We start from the raw sequence: 18,653 nt of genomic DNA on the forward strand, positions 1-18,653 counted from the left end.
CATGTAAGGAATTACCTTCTATTTCTCATTTCTAGAAAATGCTAATCTTATATTGCTTATTGGTTGCCGTGTAAAAATAGCCCGAAGACTTACATTTATTCTTTCCGTTAGCTTCTATGGACGATGAAGCTGGTGGTTCTGGGCTGGCGGTTCAAGCTTGCGGGCAAGCACTGGCTAGGTCTGCAGGCTCATCTTCCAAGTTCATGGCTCCTGCCACTGGCAGGAAGTCTCTGCTGCCTCAGCCTTCCTCACCACCAAGCAAGCCCTGCCCTGGACTGCCACGGGAGCACACACATTGCCTTGCTGTGTTGGCAATCTGTGCAGGATTGATAGATTTCAGATCTTTCTGTTATCAGAACACTAAGCTCCGTCCACTCTTATGGTCAGCTGCTCTTGGGTGTAAATACTGGGCTGGGAGGTGCTTGGGAGCCAATCTGTGCTGGGCTCCTGCATGATTCTTTAGTTTTAGCCAGAAAAGTAATGAAGGCCACAGAGTTAACACTCCCGGGAGCAGGCTGTCTCTTTACCCCACTTGGAGGAGGTGTGAGCTTTGCTGCCAGGTTCCTCCTAGGGTCCTCTGCTACTTGATGGTCTGTCTTGAGCGAGTCCCAACTCATTTCTTTTTCTTATACACAATTAGCTCTCTCCAAGCCAGAGCAAGGCCGATTTTCTAGCACACACGTGACCTTGCAACCTGGCAAGACTTGGATCCTGGCACAGTCATTACACTGGGTCAAAATAGAGCATGCTATTATTCTACACCGCAGAGTCCAGGTCTTAATTTAGAGGTTCAACGATGGCATGACCGGCAGGGCCGGGATCCAGCACTGACGGCACCAATTACCCGACTCAGAGGAGACAAACAAAAGCAGAAGAGTTCCTATTTCCTCCCAGGGCTCAGGGTGCAGGCTGAACTCTGGAACCACCAGGATGCCAAGGACCACATTTGGTGCCCCTTTTGGTTTCTAAAGCACTTCCCCGACTCTCTAACACAGGATGGCAATCCCGAGACATTGTTCAAGGGTGAAGGAAGGAATTCTCCCATAGGTTCTTACGCAGGAAGACTGCGACTTTTGGTGCATTGCTGCAGCCAACGCAACAGGGAACTCTTGAGTGGCAGTGTTTCAATGAGTTTCTCACCACAGGCCCAGGGCACAAGCTAGAAACGCAGCTCCTTGTCCACACTTCCACAAGGGGAGACGGCTTGTGGGAAAGAGCAAAGGATCGGGTCTGTATATGTAGCCCAGATGTGGTGCAGCATGGGAAGAGAATCCAAGTTCTCCAAGATGTAGGCTATGAAGCCTTGAAGGATAGCAGGGTTCTGGTGCAGGGAGGGGAAATGGAGGGATAGGGCGTGGGGGGGGGTGCAGAGGTGATGAGATGTGGCTGAAGCCTCAGGATTGCTTGCCTGGTGATTAGGGGAGATCTTTAAAAATATGACTAGTAGCTGGTTGTGGTGGTGCACACCTTCAATTCCAGATAAAAGCAAGCAGACATCTATGAGTTCAAGGCCAACCTGGTCTATGTAGGGAGTTCCAGATAAACCAAGGCCAAACAGTGAGACCTTATTTTAAGTTGTAAACAAAGCCAACAGTAAGTAGTGCTGACCGGTGTCTTAGGTGCTTGCTGAGCAAGTATGAGGACTTGAGTTCAAACCTCCAGACCCCCCTAAAAGAGTTGGGTATGCCAGCACATGCCTAAAATCCCAGTGTTGGGGAGACGGTGACAGGAGGATTTCCGGAGTCTAGCTGAGTCAGTCAGCTCCACTTCAAAGAGAGTCGATAGAGAGAGATTAAGGAAGATGATACAGATATGAATAATTTGCATTGGTATGGATCTTGGTTTATTGATACAAATTTAAGATCAATTTTGTTATATGTATATGTATTTCTAATCTTGATTAAGATATTGTGTTTGTGTAGCTCATTTAAAAATGTAATGTATAAATAAGAAATATAGGTTAATAGGCATTCATCTTAGATTTTTCTAGATGTATAGATAGATGTTTCAGTTAGATAGGTATTATTCAAATCTTTCAGAGACCTTCAGAATATGGCATTTAAAATGTTCAAAAATTTAGGACTTTTCATGACAATGAGACACATCTGCTCCTTGCAGCACCAAGCTACTTCAAGATCGAAGAGGCTCCTCATGGAGTTGGTTAACCATTTGGGCAAGAAACTGCTCTTGCCTGAACTGCTTCACTGGACTTGCAGAACCCACAGAGAAATGGCTGCTGAACTTGCCTAAAGGTGAGACAGTCCTTCAGGATTCCTGCTTCATGAAAGAGTCTGCTAAACATTCTGCAGGACACAGAAGAAAATGACTGACAAACTGCCAGTATAGGCAAAACTGTCTTTGAAAAGTCCTGCTTCGTGAAAAAGTCTGCTGGATGCTATGGGCCTGTAGGCTAAAGATGGATGCCCCAATGGTACAAAAGAACTTTGGGTGACTGTCCAGGTAGCGCGATGTCTCTGTCAATTCTAGAACTTTGGAAGTTGCTTACAATATACTTCCTGTTTATTTAGGTAATATTATGTCCTTCTGGAGTCTTTGATGGAGTTGAAAAATAGATATAGTTTTCCTTAGTTATGACAAAAGATAAAATAGATATAAATATCGTAACTGTAATTCTTGCTTGATAACTGTTTTGTTGTATGTAATTTTACTATGTTAAAGTTAAAGCCTTCCTTTTTGTTTAAAAGGAAAAGGGGAAATGGCGTAGGAGGTCCTTCTGTCTTTGTGTTGCTTTCATTAGTTAATCAATAAAGAAACTGCTTTGGCCCTTTTACTCTTTACCCTCACAAGACCACCTCCCGGCTCAAGCTTTTCTTTTTGAAAGGGGAATCTTGCTGTAGCTGAGGTCAGCTTCTTCCCAACACACTAGGTAGTCTGTCAAGGATGGCCTTGAACTCTTGCCCACCCCTCTACCTCTGGTGTGCTAGGACTGCAGGGTTGCTCCAGCAGGCCCGGTTTATGCAGTATTTTTGCTTGCCAGACAAATTCTCTACCACTTAGCTTCTACCAGACCTGTATAATTATTACTAAACGTCAAAGGAATAAGTAAGCCTATGGCCTGGGCCCTCCAGCCTTTTCCATTAGAGCCGTTGCTGCTCTCGGCCCCTGTCTGTTTACCTGCCATGCCTGTCTTAAGGTAGAGACAGTCAGAGAGCCTCGTTCATCCCCGGGGTCACATCTCAGAGATGTGTATGACGTTCTGAAGAGGACAAGCTTGTCTCTTCAGCATCAGGAAGAGGGGGAAAGATTAGAAATTCTGTAAAGAAGACACAGCTGTCAAAGGCTTGAGAGCTGTAAGATGGAAGTCACAGACTGTCTAAAAATAGGAAAATGTTCAGAGGTGACACCCAGCCTCCCCAGAGACTGCACAGCCGAGGGCCTGGAATCTTCTGACGCTCTGGTCCCTTCACTGAAGGCCACAGAATGGGACAGTCCATCTGGACGCCTGGCGTGGAGAAGACTGATTTGTGTGCCTCTTGCTGGGCATGTTTTCTTCACCTCAGCTGGCAGTAGAAGCACGGGCTATTAGAGGCCAGGACGTCCTGTGTGCCGGATAGTTTATGACAGCTTGACACACGCTAAATTCATCTGAAAGGCAGGAACCTCAATTTTTTTTTTTTTTAAAAAAATGCCTTCATAAGATCTGACTGTGAGCAAGCTTGTATGTAGGACATTTCCTGAGTGGTTTATGGGTAAGGACCCAGCCCATTGTAGGTGGTGCCATCCCTAGACTGGTGGTCCTGGGTTCTTTAAGAAAGCAGGCAAGAGAGCAAGTCAGTGAGCAGCCTCCCCGCATGACTTCTGTATCAGCTCCTGCCTCCAGGTTTCTGTCCTGTTCGAGTTCCTGCCCTGACTTCTCTTGATGAACAAAAGATGAGGACATGTAAGCCAGCTAGCCCTTTCCTCTCCAAAGGGCTTTTGGGCATGGTGTTTTTTCACAAAAATAGAACCCTTAACTAAGACACCCTGTTACTCAGAATGCTACACCCCTATGGCAGCCACTTGGCCATTGCTCGGGTCTAGGGACACTGTGACAGGGCTCTGTGGGAATCCTGAGCTACCCAGTCTTGAGGTATTACTAATCAGTTGGCACAGGCGTGTCTCTGGGAATCCAGGGATGGAGGGTTCCAGGTCCCGGACTCTGTTGGAGTGTGCATGTGTACAGGAATCATGTGCAAGACCCATGAGGTAGGAACAGAACCTGGCCTGGCCTACCTTCAGGCTTATATAGTCAACGCCCTCTGGGTGGCCTTGGGTGGCCTTGGGTGGCCTTGGGTGGCCTTGGGTGGCCTTGGTGGACAGTGAGAACTGATGGTTCTCCCAAGCTCCTCGAAACATCAGATATGGCCACTTCTGATGATCATCCCTTTTCCTTTTTAGTTGGTTTTGTTTTTTAAATAAGTTCCAGGATGTAGCATGTAGTTCAGTGCCCTGAACTTGCACCAGGTCCTGAGTTCTAGCCCAGCATGACCAATAAACAAATAAACAACATTTTAAAAATCTTTCAAAAATGAGCCTAATTTTTTTTTTAAAAAAGATCCTTTTTATTATGGAAAATTTCAAATGCACTCGAATAGAGTATGAGGAACTCAAGCCTGCACCCCAAGCCCAGCAGTTCTCAGCTCAGGGCCCATGTTTTATCTCCACTCTCCCGCCCACTCCCTCCTCGGCCTGGATTATTTTGGAGCAAATGTTGGACATCATCTTGCCGCAGCCAAAATATTCCAGACTGTCTCTCTGAAAGATGCAAAGATTTACACATGGCTAAAGAATAACTGTCGTGCCATGAGACTGTCCGAGGAAATAAACAATCATTTCCTAGTGTCATGAAACATTTGACCTGCGTCCAAAATTTCTCGTCTTTGAACGCTTGAAGTTCCACCCCCTACTCCCAATGTTCCCCCTACCCCCACTCCTGAATCCGCTGTGTGTTGGCTGAAAAAGGGAATTTTGAAAGGGTTTCTATGTTGCAATTGGTTAATACTACTTCTCGCGTCTCTCGGGGTTTGTTTACACTTCCGTTGTATTTTATTTTAAGAAACTTTCTTACTGTAAGGCTCGCTTGTAGCAACAACCCAAACAAGCACCAATGAACAGGCTGCCCCTGGGGGAACTGTTTGTGCCGTTTGTGTGTTTCCATGGAAACACAATTTCGAATATGGAACCTGGTCCCTGCCCAGCTTCAGCAATCCACACTCACGATGGCACACTTGAGCCTTTGGTGTGGCACCGGAGAGTTCACGGTTGTGGCCATGTTGAAGATGGGTCAGCGGGCGGTAGTCACGGTGCTTAATAACCTCTCCACCTAGTTAAGTTACATAAGCAATAGGCCATTGCTGGGAGCGGGCAGGAAGGGTGGGACTCTTCGCTGGTTTAGCAGCTTGTCTGGGGGTCTCCAGTGATGCAGTTTTGTGAGTTGTCGCCCATGCTGGGGACAGGATTTGCTGTGATGCTCTTGTGTTCTTGTAAGCATCCCTACCCTTGCTCCTGTAGGAAACCCCAGTAAACTCATTGGACCACCACCCCGGACTTGGCAGAATCATTTCTTTGGTACGCCTTTGCCCTCTGTACCTCAGGAGACTAGAAACATGCTCTCCTGGAAAGACCACACAGACTCTAATTATGATGTGCTGTAATTGGCTCAGCAAACAGAAGCACCTTCCCGCGCCCCTCTGGAAAGCGCGGTGCTCTGCCGTGCTGGAGCCTCCCACCTGCCACCTTGCTCAGCACCATTGTAACCCCCACTGCTCTATGGTACACAGAAGAGTGCTTGGGAAACATGCTCAGGTAAGCTGCAGACGATTCTAGAACCTGGGGGATAGGTACTAACCATGACAATGTGATATATGTCCCATATCAACACCACCCAGTCTGCTCAGAAACTAGAGGCCTGTGGTTCTTGCAGCCATTCTGAAGACCCCAGCCCTCTCGTCTGCAGACTCTGGTTCCTCCTGTTCCTACCTCCATCTGTGACTTTTCACCTTGTACACACTGCCATCAGTGTACTCTGGTGCGAGACCCAGGGCCTAACTGATGAGACCGAGGGTTGCCTGACTCTCCTTGACTTTCTTTTCTCTTTCTTAAAATATCACTTTTTGTGTCTGTGTGAATATATACCATGTGTGGGTACCTGCAGATGCAGGAATAGGCCATCAGATATACCCTGGAGCTACAGTTATAGGTAGTGGTAAGCCACTGTTTGTAGCTGCTTGAAACCGAACCATATCTTTACCACTGAGACATCTCTCTAGCCCCTCACTTTAGGTCTTGCAAACGTAGGTCCCACTGACTGTGAATGGCCCATTAATCTTGCCCTCTCTTCATTTAGTTAATCATCATAGAGGTAGATACCTCACCCAAAGGTGGTCAATAAAATTCTTTCCCTTCACAGGTCTTTGTTCTCTAAGAAATGTGAAGGATGTTCTAATTGGCTGTGGAGGGCCATGTTGGCATGGCTGCTCTTTTGATTATGGACAAACAGGGAGAAGAAGCTGGGCAGAAACAGAACAGATCACAAGAAAAGCAGGGAGGAAGGACCCTAGAGAAACTGATCGAGTGTTTCTGGTTCCTGCCACTGTTTCAGCTCCTGTGAAGATAGGTTTCGTTTCTTAGATTCTTTGGAATCTCAGGAGTTTTCTATAATTAATCACTTGAGCAAGTGAATGGGTTTCTGATCTTCTCAACTGAAGCAGCCTGTGCCAGGGAATGAAACATGGATGTCTACTGTGGCTATTTCCATTCAACTTTTCCACCAATGACTGCCTTGCTAGTATTGTATGGCAGGAAAAACAAGAGCCTCAGAGGTTGAAAAGAAAGAAACAAGACTGTATTCACAGTGAGTATGATCTGTGGGTAAGGGGTAATACAAATAGAGCAAATAAGCAACTCTGTCAGGATCACAGAGTACTAGATAAACTTATATCACATCTCCCATTTAACCAAACTAATTGCATTTTGTGCACTACCAATGTGTTCTGTTCATTGAAAAATAAGGTAAAAACAGACATACAAAAGACTAGCATATAAAATAGCTAGAGCAATAAATAAAAAAATAAGCAAAGAAACAGGGACAAATTTAATTAAAATACATATAAAACTAGGCAGGAGGATGGCTCAGTGGATAAAGCACCTTCCACTCAAGCTTGAGGAGTTGAGTTCAGGTCCCCAGAATCCATGTAAAGCCAGATACACTAATGCACATCTGTAGTCTCAGTGTCTCCATGGAGATGGGAGACAGAGACAGGAGAATCCTTGCAAGCCATCACTGTAAGCCATCATCACCGTAAGCCATCATCACTGTAAGCCATCATCACCGTAAGCCATCATCACTGCAAGCCATCTCTGCATGCCAGTGAGCAGGCCAGCTAGCCCAGCTTACATAGTGGTGAACAAGAGACCCTGCCTCACACAAGGTAGAAGGTGAGGACTGACACCCCAGCTTGTCACCTGTCCTCCACAGGAACACCGTAGTGTACACACCCATAGTCACACGCATGAACACGCATCTGCCCAAGAATACCCATGCACATATGAACAACACGCACAAGGATTTAAAATATGCATCATCACTGGCTTAGTTTTAAAACATCTAAATAGAGGGGATATATTCATCACTAAATGAGTTGGGATGTATTCATGGTCTGAACAATTTAGGGAGTCAAGGATCCCCAAATTTATCTGTAAGGATCATGCAATTTCAACTGCAGAGCCCAACAGACGTATTTTTGAGAGTAGAAATTGACATCCTGATTCTAAAGTGTATATGGGAACACAAAACCGAAAATAGGCTTGTCTTTAAAAAGAATGATGTAGGAGGGCCCACACTACTAGATTTTAAGCATAAAGCTACAGAATTTAAGACAGTGTGGTACGGGCATAAGGAGAATCGACAAGATCAATGGAAAGTCTAGCGACAAACCCACCTGGGTGCGCACACTACGGTAGCTTTTTAAAAAGGGATCAACGAACTGGCCCTAGTGACTCATCACTTCCAATCCCAGCTGTTAGCGGGCTGAAGCAGGAGCTCCATGAGTTCTAAGGTCAGGCTAGACTATGTAGTGAATTCAAGGTCAGCATGGGTTCTATCTGTCTCAGAAAATGAAACACACATAAAAGAAAGAAAAAAAACTAAAAGTATGGCAAGGCACAGATGTCGTTCATCGACAGGAGCCGAAGGCAGTTTATGGAAACAGCGCTAAAGCAGCTGCATGGCCATATGGACTGCAAGACGGAAGTGCAGAGCTCAAGGTTTGACGGCCTGTGGAAGTTAGATTTTGTTAGACAGCAAATACAGCGATGAGCAACGAGACAACAATATTGATAAGCTACTGTCAACAAAATTAAAAATCTATGCTCACGGAAAGACAAGAAAATGGTGATATGTGGGTATAAATGTGTGCGATGCACATCTCAGGACAAGGTTCTTTGTTTCATTTTGGATTTTTTTTTGAGTCAGGTCTCACTCTTAGCTCAGATTGCCTTGGAACTCACTCTGTAGGTCAGGGTGGCTTTGAATCCACTGTGATGCTCCTGCCTCTGCATCCTGCGTACTGAGATTACAGATATGATCACCATGCCTGGCTTGGCCATGGATTCTTTTATTTAACATGTAAGAATTACAAACATAGAAAGAAGGATGGGCAAATGACCTGAATGAGCACCACCCGAAAGCAAATGGAGAGTCAACGAGACCGCTCACCTTCATGGTCATCAGGGGCATCATGCGTTAGAGCAGAACTGAGAAGCTGCAATGAGTTAGAGTGACAACCAGGACAGCGAGGGACAGAAACAGACCTGACATGAAAAGATGCCTTTCCCAGTGTCCCTGACACTAGCGGAAGTGTCACTCAACATGGTTTTCGCCAATGAGATGTAAGCAGTGTAAGATGTAAGGAAACCTCTTGAAACAAAGGCGGAGAGCTGGCAGGAACCCTTCACCCCTCCCGTTTTCCCTCCTGAACTGTAGCCATGATGGCTGGAGCTCTGGAGTCATCTTAATGGATGGCAGAGTAGATACCAGAGAGAGCCCAGATCCCTGAAGGCAGGAAGCAGCTTCAGTCATGATCTTCAGTAGACACCCACTGTGGTGAACTGGGTCGTGAGGTATTTGCTTATAAGGAGTGTGCTAAATAGTTTTGTGTTAACTGGGCACAAACTGAAGTCATTTGAGAGGCAGAAACCTTAATTAAGAAAATGTCTCCAGAGCTGGGGAGATGGCTAGGTGGTTAAGAGCACTGGCTACTCTTCTAGAGGACTCAGGTTCAATTCCCAGCACCCACCTGGCAGCTCACATCTGTCTGTAATTCCAGTTCCAGGACTTCTGAGACCCTCACACAGACATATACACAGACAAAATGCCAATGACCATAAAATAAAATTTAAAAAATAGGAGAAAAATAAATCCATAATATCTGATTGCAGGTGAGTCTATATGGCACTTAATTAGTGGTCACTTAGTGACCCATGGTGAATGGTGCCATCCCTGGCCTGCTGGTCCTGGGTTCTACAAGAGCAGGCTGAGCAAGCCATGTGAGCAAGCCAGTAAGCAGCACCCCTCCATGACCTCTGCATTAGTTCCTGCCTCTAGGTTCCTAACCTGTTGGAGTTCCGATCCTGACTTCCTTGGATGGCAAACAGCATGGAAGTGTAAGCCAAATAAACCCTTTCCTCCCTAAATTGATTTCGGTCATGATGTTTCATCACAGCCATAGTAACCCTAACTACGGCAAGAGCTAAATTCAGTTCTAACGGGTACAATATGCAAATACCCTACAAATAAGAGTGCAATGAATACATCGAAGTCCCATCACCCTACAGCACGGTATGGCTGGCTGGACCACATATGTGTAGAAATGATTTAAAACACTGGTGTTTGTGATAAATGAGTAGACAGAAAGCAGAACGAACAGTAGAAGCTGGATGATGGAGAGAAAGCATGCATAAGACGCATAAAATGCACAGGAAAAAGACCAAACCCAGGCAAAGTCTATTAAAGCCTCTCTAAGGTGGTGGAACCATAATATTCCTTTTCTAATCCCCAGTGTGCATAATATCCCCAAATTCCCATTTTGTGATAGAATAGTTTTTTTTACAGAAGAAAGTTGTGAGTTTAAAAACAAACTACACACAAGCAGCCAAGTCATTGTAAGGGAAATTAAAGCAAGCAGTTGGGAGTGCGGTTCAGGTGGTAGAGTGGCCATCTGGCATGTAGGAGCCCTGGATTTCAACCCCAGCGCCACGTGAACCTGGTGTGGGAGTGCATCCTGTCTGTAATCCCAGCACTAGGGAGACAGTGGCAGGAAGATCAGGAGTTCAAGTCCTGATTCCACAGGTAAAAGCGCTTGCCTTGCAAGCCATACAACTTGAGTTTAATGCCTGGGACCCACAGAGGAAGGCGAGGACTGACTTGTGCAAGTCACTTTTGCAGGAGTGTTTGTGTGTGCATGCACGTGTGCACACGCATGCACACACACACACAGCAAAATAATCTCTGGCTATCTAGTGATTTTTGGAGGGCAGCCTGGGCTATATGAGATCCTGTCTCAAATCAAAACAAAATAACAAAAATGACAAACAGCTCCCTGTAGCTCTGAGAGGACTCGGTAGTGTGGGTGTCTGCCGTGCCCTTCAGTCCCAGACCCTCCTAAGCTTGCATGGCTCACCTGGCTTCCTGGGCTCCTGTGACCCTCTGTGTTGGTGTTCTCCAGGGAGACACTCCTCCCTGGGGCAGATTCAAGGCCAAGGGTTCGTTTACTGATTTCCCACTTTCTGACGAATCTGTGGCGTTTAAAAAATGGAGCAAGTTAGAAAATATGCATCTCTCCCCTTTCAGGAAAATCCATGAGTGATAGTAGTGACTGTCACCGTCACTGCAAGAAGAAGATAGAGTGAGGGTGGTCCTACTGTCACCCCAAGAGTAAGGATGGCCTCTCTCCTCACTCTCCAAAGGGATATTTGCTATGCCTTGTGTGGTATTTGATGATCTGGGATGTCATTGTCATGGACATTTTAACTAAGATACCAGCATCTTCATATATGTGTACACACATACTTAACACACAGTGTGGGGTGGGCACTGGAAACATAATAGCAAGCTCACGTATGAGCCTGGCTGGTATTTCGGGGACCACAAAGCTTCCATTGTGAGCTCACTCCTCCTGGACAAACATTTGTAGCTTGTCAACACCTTCACATCTAATCTCAACCTCTGAGTCCTAATCAGTGGGCAATCACAGCAGGCCTAGACTGCCCCATCAGCCCAGTGGGCAAGAGATGCTGCCGCTGTGGGAGGGTTCACAAGGGGCACATTCTCAGCAGATGACATGGGGGAAAGTCCCGTGCCTTGGAGCTCCAATCTGCACGTGGTGAACCCAGAGTGCCTGCTGTCTTCTTCTGTCCTCGGGGCACAGGTCAGAGACACCTGAGGGCCGAGAGTGTGTTGTCTGCTCCTAGTGCCCCAGCCATCCTGCGCAGTGGAGCAGAGCCGGGGTGGTCCTGGGCAGTTAACTCCAAAGAGGAGTGAGGAGTCACTTTAGCCACCAGACTGTCTCTAATGAAGCTGACTTACCTGTGGGCTGAACACCGGCCACACTGTTGTAGGTGACAGGGAAGCGGGTGACCCTGCTCTAGACTCCATTTGTGTTCTTGGGTTTGGCTAAGGGAAGCTACGGGCTCTCTTCTTATTCCTCTGTGACCCTCTTCACCCTCCTCCGGGACACAGCCCTCTGCCACCTTCAGGTGGATGAAATGTACCTAGGCTGACCTGTTACAAGTTTTGTCTCCAGCTGGTGGTGCTGTTGGGAGCTGCTGGACACAGGAGGAGGTGGGGCGTGGGAAAGAAGCCGGTCATTGGGTTATCTGCTAGAGGGCTTATCTTTTCTTAGACCCTCCTTCTCTCTCTGACTGGTTCTTCCTCTCTTTCCCAACATACTGGCCACCATCTAGATACCCTGCTCATCTCTGGCCAAAGCAGGACAGCCTGAGAAGCCCTGACTGAACCCTCTTGCAGCCGTGAGCCCCAGGACACTTTCATCCATCCAGTTGATATCTCTTGAGTATTTTGTCAACAGTGGAAAGCTAATGAATAACCCGCCTTGCCTCACACCACAGAAGGACCCTGTGGTCCCAGATCTGGCAGCTACATGTATTTTTCTATACCCTACACGCCTGCTCTATCCAATAGGACAGCCACTGTCCACGATTGGCTCTTACATACTTGAGATATGGTTGATGTGGCTGGAGAAATGCATTTTCCATTTCCTTCGACTTAAATCCAAATGTGAAAACAGAGCGGCGGTTTGATGATGGGAAAACTAAGAATATTTGGAACAATTTGGGTATGTAAATTTACTTTTTTGACTGTACATTTTATGAGATCTAAATCCAGATCAAGTATTTATTTCCCGTGAGGATTTGGCGAGCGAACACAAAGGGCTGTGCTATAAAACGCTCAACAGGTTTCAGAGACAGTGTACACAAAGGACCTGGCTCACTGATAAGTCATTTTTATAAAGACCAGTCTCATTATGCAGTCAGACATGTCTCAAACTCCCAGTCCTCCTGTCTATTATTGGGATTATAGATGTGTGGGATTATATATGTGTGGTTTTACATACATATACATTTATACACACACGTACATCTTATACATGTATGTACATTTACATACACACATGTACATTTACATACACACATGCACATTTATACACACATGTACATTTATGTACATATATGTACATTTATATATATACATGCACGTTTATATACATATATGTTGTGCCTGGGTCACTGATACTTTTTATACTATTATTAACTATAGGACATAGGATAATATTTTGGAAATGATTGTTTTTGTTTTTAATTTCTCTGTGTATCCATGGCTGTCCTGGAACTGGCTCTGTAGACCAGGCTGGCCTTGAACTCAGAGATCCACCTGCCTCTGCCTCCTGAGTGCTGGGACTAAAGGTGTGTGCCACCATCACCCAGCATATTATTATATTTAATAAGACATATTATTACAATAAACCTTATTCATTTCTTTGTTATTAAAAACCTTTTAGATTTACTTATATTATGTGTATGAGTGTTTGGCTGCATGTAGGTACATACACCACATGAATGCCTATGCCCACAAAGGTCACAAAAGGTCATCAGGTTCCCTGGATCTGGAGTTATGGATGGTTGTGAGCCACCACAAAGGTGTAGGGAACTGAACCCTGGGTCCTCTTCAAGAGCCGCAAGTGCTCTTAACCACTGAGCCATTTCTCCAGCCCCTCTTGGTAATTTTTAATATGGCCACTGAAAGGTTTAAAATGACTTTGAATACCAGCTTCTGCAATGGTGGTATTTTAGGTATTGCGTCTCTGTATCCATTCTATCTGGATGTAGGACTCTCTCAGTGTCTGTGATAGATTGCAGACACAAATATTCCCACCTTCAAGCGGTAGAGTCAGGGTCTCCCTCACCCCCCTTTACCCCCCTGGACTGTCCATGTGTGCTGTGATGACCACATGAAGCTGAGTCTAGCCCTCCCAAGGTTTGGAGGCTTCTGCCCTGTCTCTCCAAGATCCTCTCTTGCGTGAAAACCAGTGTCTAGTCTGTGGGAAGATGAGATGCATGTGGGCTGCAAGGGAGCCTTCTAACTGAGACCCCTAGACTGAAACGACTAGACGGTTGGACAAGGCCCACTTCTCAGTCCCATAAGCCACCAGCAGGCTGTGGAGACCAGGGACACTGTGTTGGTGAGGGGAGGCCCCCAGGCACCGCACAATCAAGAGAAATGGCAGTATGTCTCTCTGTATTGGGGGTAGTTTGACTTTACGCTTCGAAATAACCGGCCTAGCAGTGGTTCTTAACCTGTGGGTTGTGACCCCTTTGAGGGCTTGCACATGGGTTCCTTAAGGCCATTGGAAAACAGATATTTGCATTGTGATTCATATCAGTAGCAAAATTACAATTATGAAGTAGCCACAAAAACAGTTTTATGGTTGGGGTCACCACAACGTGAGAAACTGGATTAAACAGCTGCTGCATTAGAAAGGTTGAGAACCACTACAATGTGGGGTTTAATGGCTGTTTTTGAATAGTCAGCAAATCCCCTGGTCCTGATGCTGAGCTGGACCTCCAGCTCACTAGGGATGACACGCTTTCTGAGGAGAGCTGCCATGCCCAGGCTTTGGGAAACCATCCCACACTCTGTAGTCCCAATACAGCCCCTTCAGAGTCCTGGGGACAGCCCCACGGAACGGTGTCCACTGCTGTGTCAGGCCCTACTGACAGAAGTTTCTGAACTTTATTCTGCTCAACAAGTGTATATTTTGAGCAGATGAAATGTACCAGAACCAATGCAAGAGCGTCAGGGGTCTCACCCCCAAAGGCCCCCCCCCTCCCAAGGTTTTAATCTCACGTATATTCATGGCAACAGAAACCCCGACACTGGCAGGAACAGCACAAGGCAGGTTAGACTGACACCAATAAGGAAATTTGTGTTCCCAAATGACCCAGGATGCGGACACTGCCATCTCCCTACAAGAAGACATACATATATGACTTCATTGTCTCCCTTCAGGAGAAGCCTGTCATGTCGTATGACCTAAGGTGACCCTTTCTCTGAAGAGGACACGATGTCCTACTATGGGGAAGTGAATTCTTCATGGGAAAATGACCTCAAGTGTTCCACCTCACTGGACCCACCCCTGACCATTATCAGTGCCTTTGGGTCTCCTTTCATGTCAAGAGACTCTGAACATCAGTAGCTCACGTGGCAGGTGTCCCCGGTACTGACCTGCTTGGCGACTGGCGCTCTGCTCAGACTTGCCTCCGGACTTGCGTTTGTGCCTCATGGCACGGTTGAAGATGGAATTCCTCTGGATTGGGATGAGGCAGCGGGGCTCTTCATCATTAGACTGCTCACCAGCCTCGGGTGCCTCCTCCCTGGACTCTGGAAGGAACTCAGGCCTCATGTCAGCGGGACCATGATTGCTTTTCCACAAACGGCTCACTGATTTCCTCTGAGGTTGTTCCCAGTCTTCAGAGTCTTTGGTCTCCATGGCAACGGGCCTAATGGTTTCTCAGCAGGGCGGCTGGGGTCAGTAACCTCCCTGACTTCATCAGTCTTCAGGGCTTTAAAACAGACAGAGAAGAATTGTCAGAACTGTTGGGCTAAGGGGTCCATTCAGAGCATGGAATCCTTTCCCATTCAGGTTTGATGAGATTTGGGATAGCCCACACACCCCACCAGTCGCATCTTTGCCAACAAGAGCTGCAGCGCAAACCGCTCATTTGGAGGCAGTCGTGTGGCGTTGTGTAGTTGAAGCTTATTTGTCCTATTCATAGGCAGCACTTTAAGGAAAATGCTTAAAGTGGTTTGTACAACTAGCTCGTGAGTAAATATTTCCTGAATAACTCTAGAGAAGAGCACCAAATTGCGAGAGAAGCCTAGGAGAGCAGGGGGAAGGGAAGGGCAGGCTGTAGGGCACGGGGAAAGGGTGTTGGCACTGGCGTGTCTCACAGGGGTCCATTTACATCCAAGCAAACTTGACCTCCACGTCAAAGCTCTTCCACCATCTAGAGACCAAGTCCAGCTGAATCAGTGGTCTCTTTATATACGAAGCTTTGTCCCATGGCCTGGAGTCACATAGGGTTATCTCCCTCCAGGACAACTCTGAAATGGACCTCCTTCCAAGATGGGGCTCTGAGGTAGTGAGGAACCGGAGGGGTCTTTTGAGAATGATTGCCACACTGGCGGGACAGTGTTCTGGGTGGTGAAGCCATGGAGTCTTTATGGTTGCAAAAGTCATGCATAGATGTTGTGTATATGGAAGCTGTTTTCTGGGTCATGGGTCAGAGCTGTCATTGCTCTCTCTATGGGTCAGAGACTCAGGCACACTTCAGCAGTTTTATACCTTCTCTAAGACAGACAGTGGGAACTGTGCACAGGGCCCTCACACCTCTCCAGTACAGTTGCACACCTTGTTCTCAGGGTAGCCGCTCAGCTGAGGGTTCCCTGGAGGTGGAGAGCGGCTTTGTGCAAGGCAGGGTTTGAGGCCTGCTACCCACATGCCAGAGTCACCCCCATGGCGCATGCCGAGGGACAGCGGCTTTTTCCTACCTGTCTGCAGATCTGCTTGCATTACACAAGCAGGCTTGCATATATATATAGCAAGTTGCATGAAGGACTTACGAGGCAGGGACTCACTGAGAAAGGGCCTACCTCAGAGCAATATGGCCAGGCATTGGAGTGCTACCTGAGTTTGTGGGATTGGGAGGCTCCCACTTCCACCCTGGTCACCATTTCTTTTACTTTGTGTTAGCTTTGTTTTCAAGACAGGGTCTCACACTGTGTAAGTAACTGCAGCTGTCCTGGAACTTGTTATGCAGACCAGGCTGGCCTTGAACTCACAGAGATCTGCCTGACTCTGCTTTCCAAGTGCTGGGATTAGAGGTGTGCATCACTATACTTGGCTTAAAACAACAACAACAAATATTGTTTTGTGTTGACTTTTTGAGATAGGGTTCTCTACATAGCTCTGGCTGTCCTAGAACGCATCGTTTCCTGATCCATGAAAATACTGTGTGATCTGTGAGGTCCCTGTCCAGCAAAGTATAATGCTTGGGTGTCCAAAGAACACCTTCAGTGGCCAAAAGACCATATTGAGGTCGGATTGTTAATGTCCCATCCCTTCTAAGAGCTCCCAGAAAGGATGACATTTATAAATGTGCTGAGGAGCCCCAGCCCCGGCAGCACCATGGGAGGTTCCTTGTAACCACGAGTTCTGCCTGAGTCAACAGGGGTGGTGACTGTAGTTAAGCTAAAGTGTCCCTGAGCCAAAGACAAGAACTAAAGAGGTGTCTGTCCCAGCCAGACGAGCAGGGGACCCTGCCCTGGCTCCGCAGCAGAGAATAACTGGCCACAGGGACAGCGAAAGAGGAATCGGTGAATCAGGAACAGCTGGATCTCTCTGTCTTCTGCGGGGAGAAAAGGAGGCTGGAATGAAAACCACAACTAAATACAAGGCAGGACCTTGGCAGTTCAGAGCTCTCACCAGGTGGAGTAGCTGCGTGGGGACAAAGACCCTACTCACTGAAAGAAGGAGAGCGTTTGAGATCTGAGGACTCAGGGATCCCCACCTACCCTGACATCTCTCTTCTTCTGCGGGCTCTGCTTCTCACTGTGGTCATTTAAAAAGCGCTGCGAGGAGAAGTCACGCCATGCAGCAGGGCTCACACGGGAGGTTTATTGGAAGAGGAGAAAGGAGGCCCAGAGAGGAGGGCAGAGGAGACCGGTTTCTGGGGACAAGGGTGGTAGATGAGAAAGAGAGAGGGAGGGGGGGGGGGAGAGAGAGAGAGAGAGAGAGAGAGAGACAGGAGGAGGGAACGTAGTGAATGCACACAGGAGGTGCTTGCTCTCGGTGGCTGCGGCTGAGGACGTATCTTGGCAGCCAGTACAGACGTCTAAACACCAACACTCACCTCACACCAACTCTTCCACAGAGACTCTGTGCTTAGCTCAGTGCTAGATCTAAGACAGGAAGGAGGGGTCCCCAGGGAGGGAAGAGGCGTGGTATACGGGCCCGGCCCCACTGTGTGGAGGCCGATGTGAAGTTTGTAGACCCTTGAAGAGAATGATCCAACAGGTGTCAGGATACTAAGTCTAGGGACACAAGGACCATGCTGAGGTGTGGCAGGGTGTGCCCGGCGTCATACAGGTGTGGCAAGCGAATAGATACCTGGGCCTGAGAGAGGAAGGAATGTGAGGAATCCAGTGTGGTGACTCACGGTGAAAGAGCAGCCAGAGCTCCGAGGTGTTGGTCAGGCCTACAGGCTGACGAGAGACCCCTCAGAGATGTGGGTGGGGCTGGTTTTGGGTTAGGGCATGCTCGTTTCAGGGTGTCAAGTTGAGGAGAGTCCACAGCAGGAACAGCTGATAGGAGCTGACTGACTCTGCGTGGCTGCCATCTTTCTGCTCTGACCCAACCTGAGGCCTTAGCATGGGCCTTTTGGTTTTCAAGGTCATTATGTTCACTGTTGCAATAGTTAACAAACTATAGGAGATTAAGAACTTTACAAAAGCTGAGCGTGATGTTGCGCACCTTTAATCCCGGCACCAGAGAGGCAGGTGAATCTTTGTGAGTTCAAGGCAAGAGTGAGTTATATGACAAGATCCAGGATAGCTACCTAGTGAGACCCAGTCTAAAAAAGAAAAGAAAAGAACCTGCTGGGCATTGGTGGCTCACGCCTTTAATCCCAGCACTGGGGAGGCAGAGGTAGGTGGATCTCTCTGAGTTTGAGGACAGCCTGGTTACAAAGCAAGTTTCAGGACAAATAGGGATGTTACACAGAGAAACCCCATCTTGAAAAATAAAAATAAAAGGAAAAAAAAATAGAAGATCTTGTAGAAAGTTTGGGGAGGAAACTGCTCACCCATTGGCGGCTGAAAAGGAAAAGACTGGAAGGGGCAGCGACCCCAACATTCCCTTTAAATGCATGTCCTCTAAGGCTTCTTCCCCCCAGGCCACATTTCACAATGATTCTGCCACCTCCAGGTATTGCTGCAGACTGGGGACCTGGGACACTCAACCACCATGTTACAGTCACATCGCTGTCATGGCTGATCTTACCTGTCGATGTGACAGGAT

At 47.2% G+C, this 18,653-nt stretch overlaps 1 protein-coding gene across 1 annotated transcript in view; it reads right to left on the reverse strand.

The window, feature by feature from the left end:
* Ngef (neuronal guanine nucleotide exchange factor) overlaps positions 1 to 18,653 on the reverse strand; it is a 95,698-nt gene that overhangs the window by 53,393 nt on the left and 23,652 nt on the right. The window contains exons 2-3 of the mRNA XM_048428973.3: positions 14,801 to 15,138; positions 10,680 to 10,794 (exon numbers count right to left, since the gene is read on the reverse strand). Coding sequence (XP_048284930.3) covers positions 10,680 to 10,794; positions 14,801 to 15,065 — 380 coding nt within the window. The 5' untranslated portion in view covers positions 15,066 to 15,138. The remainder of the gene's footprint in view (positions 1 to 10,679; positions 10,795 to 14,800; positions 15,139 to 18,653) is intronic.

This window comes from Myodes glareolus, chromosome 1 (assembly GCF_982192425.1).
Source record: "Myodes glareolus chromosome 1, mMyoGla1.1, whole genome shotgun sequence".
Taxonomy (NCBI): Eukaryota; Metazoa; Chordata; class Mammalia; order Rodentia; family Cricetidae; genus Myodes; species Myodes glareolus.